The 6,326-nt window shown below is 36.2% G+C and overlaps 1 gene segment (V, D, J or C); it reads right to left on the bottom strand.

Moving 5' to 3' along the window:
- Positions 1–4,115: 4,115 nt before the first annotated feature.
- LOC121433432 lies at positions 4,116–4,814 on the bottom strand. The segment is given in 2 exon segments: positions 4,116–4,552; positions 4,766–4,814. Coding segments are annotated over 2 exon segments (486 nt in total).
- Positions 4,815–6,326: the final 1,512 nt, after the last annotated feature.

The raw sequence follows: 6,326 nt of genomic DNA on the forward strand, positions 1-6,326 counted from the left end.
TTAATATTTTTAAGGCTGTGTCACCTTCACAATACAAAAAATAACCTGGAATAATTTACTTTGATCTTTCTGTGTTTGAATCATAACTGATACCCTCAAGGGAGTCGATGCCTTACAAGAAACAAAGCAAATAAGCAAACAAAATTAAAAAACAAAAACCAAAACAGAAAACAAAAGACTTCACATAGATTTAATAATGCCTTATCATAAATCCTTAAATTTATATTCAGAATGCTGCATTCTAACCTAACTTCTCTTTTCTATAGAGAAAAAAAATGTATCTCCCTAATTTACCACTAGATTTAAGCCAAGCTTTAGGAAACTGTAACATTTTAAGGCTTGTTTCAGTACTGTGGGTTCCAATGCTGCAGCAGAGCTATTTAGCAACGTACTTGAGTAGATGCCCTCCTATTGTTGGAGCCTGTTTTGTGACCATGCTAAGGTCAAAAATTCCTGATAAAAAGTTTTCCCTTTGTTAGAGGGAAAATTTTTTTCAGTTCTTAGCAAGTTTTTCAGTTTTATCTATTGAAGATAAGTTGAGAAAATGATAGGTGTATGTTTTTTTTTTCTCTACCAGTGCACCTAAGGCAGCCAAGTAGTCATGTAGAAAGAAATGCATCAAGATTAAGACAGGAAAAAAAAAAACAGATGGCCAAGAAAGATTGTAACCTGTTGTTATGGGTAACAAACAGAGAGTGAATGAGACATGCCTGTGATGTAGAAATAGGAAAGTGTGGAGTTATAAAAAATGTCATGAGGCTGGTGGCCCAGTCCTTTCTGAGTGGATGCTTTTCCATAGTTATTTTGTGAATCAAGTTACTCCTTTGGGGCTAATCAAGTCTCATTAGTGAGAAGATGAGGTGTCCATCACCTTTTGTATGAAACTGAAATTTAGAAAACCAAGCATTTGATTTCATTTAGGAAGTTCCCTTTTGCCCCATACATTCTGTCAGGGTGAATCCTAGACAATGCTTGCTGCAGGTAGACTGACTTTGAATATTATTGCTGAGCTCGCTCATTGTTCCAGGGGATATGTAAAACAGATAGTGCTAATTTCATCCCAAGTTGCATGCCCATCCTTCCCACACTGAAGACCCTTGCTGTAGAGATCTCTGTTTCAAATAGCCTAAGTAGCCTGTAACATGTTTCTTTACTGTGAAATGTTGTAAAGTACCCCAGGGAATAAAACAAAGTAATGTTTCTATATTCCTTTTTTTTGCCATGATATCTGGTGCTAAGAGAAACCAGGTATCCTCATCTCATCTGCACCTTCCACATGGTTGAGAAGCTGCATATAGTGCAGACACCAAGTGTGTCTATATGGACAGTGCCCACTCCAACAATGTGGCATAAGACAGACTTGGAGAGATTCTTGAAAACAAACAGACTATAGCTTTGATGGTCCACTGTCTCACATTTATGTTATCTACTTTTAGAAATGTGATTGTAAAATAAACTTTCTGTTTTATGCATTTTTTTCTATTGGAAATAATATTCTTTTTTCAATAGAAAAGCTAAAACTTTTTATATTACTTATAACTTTAGACCTGCCTAAAAGTAAGACTGTCATTTATTATACCTGGCCTACATTATTATATACATTAGTCTACTCCATTACTTGTCACTTTATATCAAATCCAAAAAGCCCAAGAGAAGTTGCTGTTTACCTGTATAGAATTTATAACTGTAATCTAAATTCCTGAGGATATTCTATAATTCAGCTGTTAATTCCTCAGATGTCTCAGGAAGGTCCATATTCCTCCACTCATTCCACAAGAAATAGCTGATTTTCTCTCATGTAGAAAATGTAAGGTAGACTTCTAATCAACACAATGTGACTGAAGATGAATTCTTCTCTTTTTCCTCCGTAGCCTAGGACAAAGCCCCTTTGGAGTAAACCTTGCTAATCATAGTCTTCTGACATTATGGAATCTATTCATAAGTCATATAAAATGTGATTACTGAATGGTTTTTGTTAAAATACACCATCATAAATGTACTTTTTCCTGTTTGTTTAGGGCATTTTCCTAATAGTCCATTGGTCACCACTCAAAAATGACAAAGGAGCAAAAGTAGCAAGTTGGAGCTTTGGATTGAGTATGAACACAACAGAAATAGTATTCTGAGAGGCAGTTTCTGCGAGGCCTCTGCACTTCATGTTACAGAGAGGGGAGATGTGAAGGATGGGGACAGTGATTGACTCATCACACAATTTGCACTATACAGCACAATCCTTCCATAAGTTCCTAGCACAAGTCTTAGTTATCAAGGTTGCAGGACAGTCCTATAAAATGGTGCCTAGCTCATTGTCTAATTACCATTTGGGCAACACAAAGAAATCTTCTGCAAAGAATTACATTAATGGTCATACTAGAGATAAGTCAGGTATTTTGGACAGTTCCAAGTATGGTCAGGTAGAGAAGAGGGAGCCTTCCACTAGAGAGGGGAGTGGGTTTTAGGGACTTCTCCATGTTGCCAAGCTCATAGAGTGCTGTCAAGTTAAGGTTGATTGAAAACTCCTACCAGCAGGATGTCCCACCATCTATCTAGGTTTGTTATATAAAAACTGTGGCCCAAAATTTCATGCGTATGCATTTGGAATTGTTATTGGTTAATTGCTTCCTTTATGGCTGTCTTTATCTTCTTGACTCACCAATGTTCAGATTCTAATGTAACAGGTATCAACACAATGGTGCCAGCTTGGTTTGGGACCCCCATTCCCTTGTTAGATTTGCTTTCATCACTTGACTATCAACACATGTATAACATTACCAGTTAGAAGTGCTCCTTGGGGAATAAAAGACAGTTGGGTATAGTTTTTTTTAACCTAGTCCAACAATATGTGTATTATTTTTTCTGAATTATGGTCAGATATGATTATTAACAAATGCTTTCTAACATTTTGTTGAAGTTTATTCGTATGTTAAATTTGTTTTCCTATTCCTGAACTGTATTGGAGCTTCTGACTTACACCAATGGACATCTAATATCTCTTTTCCTAGTAGTCATTATTAATCTATTCCTCTTATGGCATTAAATTTTGCCTGGGTTCTCACAATTCAATGATCTTTCATTTTTTATGTGTGCATAGTATTTTTATAGTGTATGTGTATGTGGGATTGTGTGGGCATGTATGTGTGTGTGTGTGTGTGTGTGTGTGTGTATGAGAGACAGAGAGATTAGAAGGTTACTTGGGGAAGAAAAGATAACAAGAAATGAAGGAGAGGGCTGGAGAGATGGCTCAGCGGTTAAGAGCATTGCGTGCTCTTCTAAAGGACCCGAGTTCGATTCCCAGCAACCACATGGTGGCTCACAACCATCTGTAATGAGGTCCAGTGTCCTCTTCTAGCAGGCATATATGCAAACAGAATACTGTATCCATAATAAATAAATAAATATTTAAAAAAAAAAAAAAAAAAAAAAAAAAAAAAAAAGAAATGAAGGAGAAATGGGGGAGATTAGCACATATGGTCAAAATAGATGGTATACTGGAAAAACATTGCTTTTAAGAAAATTGTGTATAAAGAATTTAAATTAATAAAAGATTTTAAGGGGGAGCAAGATGGCTCACATACAAAATACACTTGGCACCAATCCTGATGTCAAATTTGATTTTATACCCAAAGCCCATGGGAAAAAGGGACAATCAAGCCCAAGCTGTACTTTGATCTCCACAACTAGGCCATGTCACATGTGCACCTAGAAATATGCACACACTTACACACAAATGCACATTCACATTGATATAGAAATACTAAAATGTAATAGAATGTAAAAGAAAAAAAACAGAAGAAATTGAAACCACTAAGGAAGTATAAAAACCCTCTAGAATCTGGAAAAGTGCAAAACACCTTCCCCACAGTTTCCAGAGCAATATACAGTTTGTCGTCGTCATCAATTCAGTCCAAAAAGTCTCATAATAGGTAGCAGAACTCTAAACTGCAGAAAGATAAATCCCTCATATTCAAGCAACAGAGTTTGTGATACTGTGTTACAGAAGGACTAAAATATAATACTGAGTCCTCTTCTGCATTTTTACATACAGGTTTTTCATACCAAAAGAATTAAGAGACATTGAATTCGCTATATCTTGCTCAGCTTTGAAAGCATTTTGGTCAGAGTTTCAGGCACACTGTCTCCCAGGCAGAAGGGAGAAGTGTGCAGGTGCAGGGTAGCCTGTGGTGCAGGCAGCTGCTGAGACTCTCAGAAGTTTTTGTTGGAGGCTGAAGCACTGTGCGAGGAAATTCAGAAAATTGCATACAGTAGTAATGTCCCAGGTCTTCAGCCTGAACACTGCTGATGGTTAGAGTGAAATCTGACTCAGATCCACTGCCTATGAGGCAATCAGGGACCCCAGTTTCCCGAGTAGATGCATAGTTGATTAGCATTTTAGGAACCTGCCCTGGCTTATGCTGGTACCAGGTCAAGTAGTTTTTCTGGTTTTTACTGTTAAAAAAACTTTGACTGGACTTGCATCTTATGGTGACCTTCTCTCCTGCTCTCACAGCCATGGAAGATGGAGACTGGGTCACCATGATATCTGCACAGGCACCTGCAATAAGGAATATAAAATGAAGATTCATAATATGCAATCACAGAATAAAGTAACAGTTAAAATTCGTCATTTAATGACCTAGGAATGTCACCTTGACCATGTATATCTTATACAATACTGTAAGAATTAGTATGTCCTCGCATACACAGTAAATTTCTTATATACAAAGAAGTGACTCTAAAAAGATTATGACAATTTTAAATTTCTCACCAGACACCCAGAGGAGCAGTAGCATGAGAACCTGGGTCTGTGACTCCATCTTACTCCTCCTTGCCTATCAGTTGTAGTTCTGTTCATAATGAAAAATCTGGTTTATAAATTCTTAGCAGCTGGGTTGGCATAGAGGGGCCATGCAAAGCAGTCAGCATATACATAAGGAAATGCCTGAGCAGTGTGTGTGAGTGACTGAGCACAATCACAATGCAAAAATAGCACCAACATCAGTCTGAATGATCACTGAAAGACATCAGATTTTGCTCTCCAACAGAAATTCATTAGGTATTCTGATAACAGCTTTGTGTTAAAATCCAAAACATATTTAAAACAGTTTGCTTTTGCAGAAGTGTTAGGAAAGCTATCTCAGATTAATAGCACTAGGGAAATGATAAAATATGTTCAAAAATTCACAACAGCAAAAGAAACTTGGAGTAAGAAAAACATGAAGTAAAAGAAAGGATGGGTGGAGAGAGAAAAAGCATGATAGAGCAAATTGAGGCTAAATGGGTTTGTTATCTCTCATGTGTAAAGTCACTGTTATGCTGAATGAACATTGGGCTCCAATTTCCAGACTAATAAAGGAACAAAAATACAAAGATCAGACAAGAATTCACTCTGTGGAAATCCTGGGGATCATTAATCTATTATTGTGATGAGAGAAGTGTTCATCTTAAAACAAAAGTAAATCCAGCAGGAACAAAGAAGTATCCTCCCTACAGCATCGGGAAACTGAAACAGGAATCCAAATTTGAGAAGATGGAAAAGGAAACACAATGAACTGGATTTCTTCAAATAGTCATGGCTGTAGACCAACACTGCCAAGAGTGTTTGTTTTAGAAATACATATTCTAGCATAATCCAAAATTCAGCCATATTTAAAGTGGGTAAAAATGATCTTGTTGACATAATGAACACGGAAAAACCTCTCCAGAAGGTGTTATGGCAATCTTATATCAAGCAATAATTTTGTTGAAACGAATAAACCATAGTACCAGAGGTTGATGTCATCTTAAGAAAAAATTGTTTGAGTATGAATGAAAATCAGAAATAATAACAGAAATCAGAACCTACTTGGTCTTCAGGTTGGTGAACTCTAAAAGTACATAAAAGAAAAAAATATATAAACCCAGTATTATGTATAAAGTACGAGAACAGAAAAATAAATAAACCATACATCATGGCAAGAAGATGAAATTCATCTGTAATCCCAGGTCTAAAGAGACATAAGTAGGAGGATTATGACTCTGAGGCTATCCTGGGGCACAGGTTCTAGCCTAGTCTAATCTATTCAGGATAATAATCTTTCAAAAATGTTTGCGATTAATCAAGTGGTTACAAGGCAGCTCATGGCATTTGATATCCAAATCAAAGTAGATATTTGATGTGAAGATTTCAGCATTAAGTAAATACTATTATGAAACACTAAATATACATTTATTTAACATGAATTTCCCTTTTAATTTACATTAATTATATTATTTCATTCATCACTTTTTCATGTACAAAATGTTAAATTATTTCTGAAAAGCCTGTTCAGATCTTCTCTGTTTAACTG

Source organism: Microtus oregoni, unplaced genomic scaffold, assembly GCF_018167655.1.
Source record: "Microtus oregoni isolate MIOR12 unplaced genomic scaffold, Mior012 000002F_ref0000024, whole genome shotgun sequence".
NCBI lineage: Eukaryota > Metazoa > Chordata > Mammalia > Rodentia > Cricetidae > Microtus > Microtus oregoni.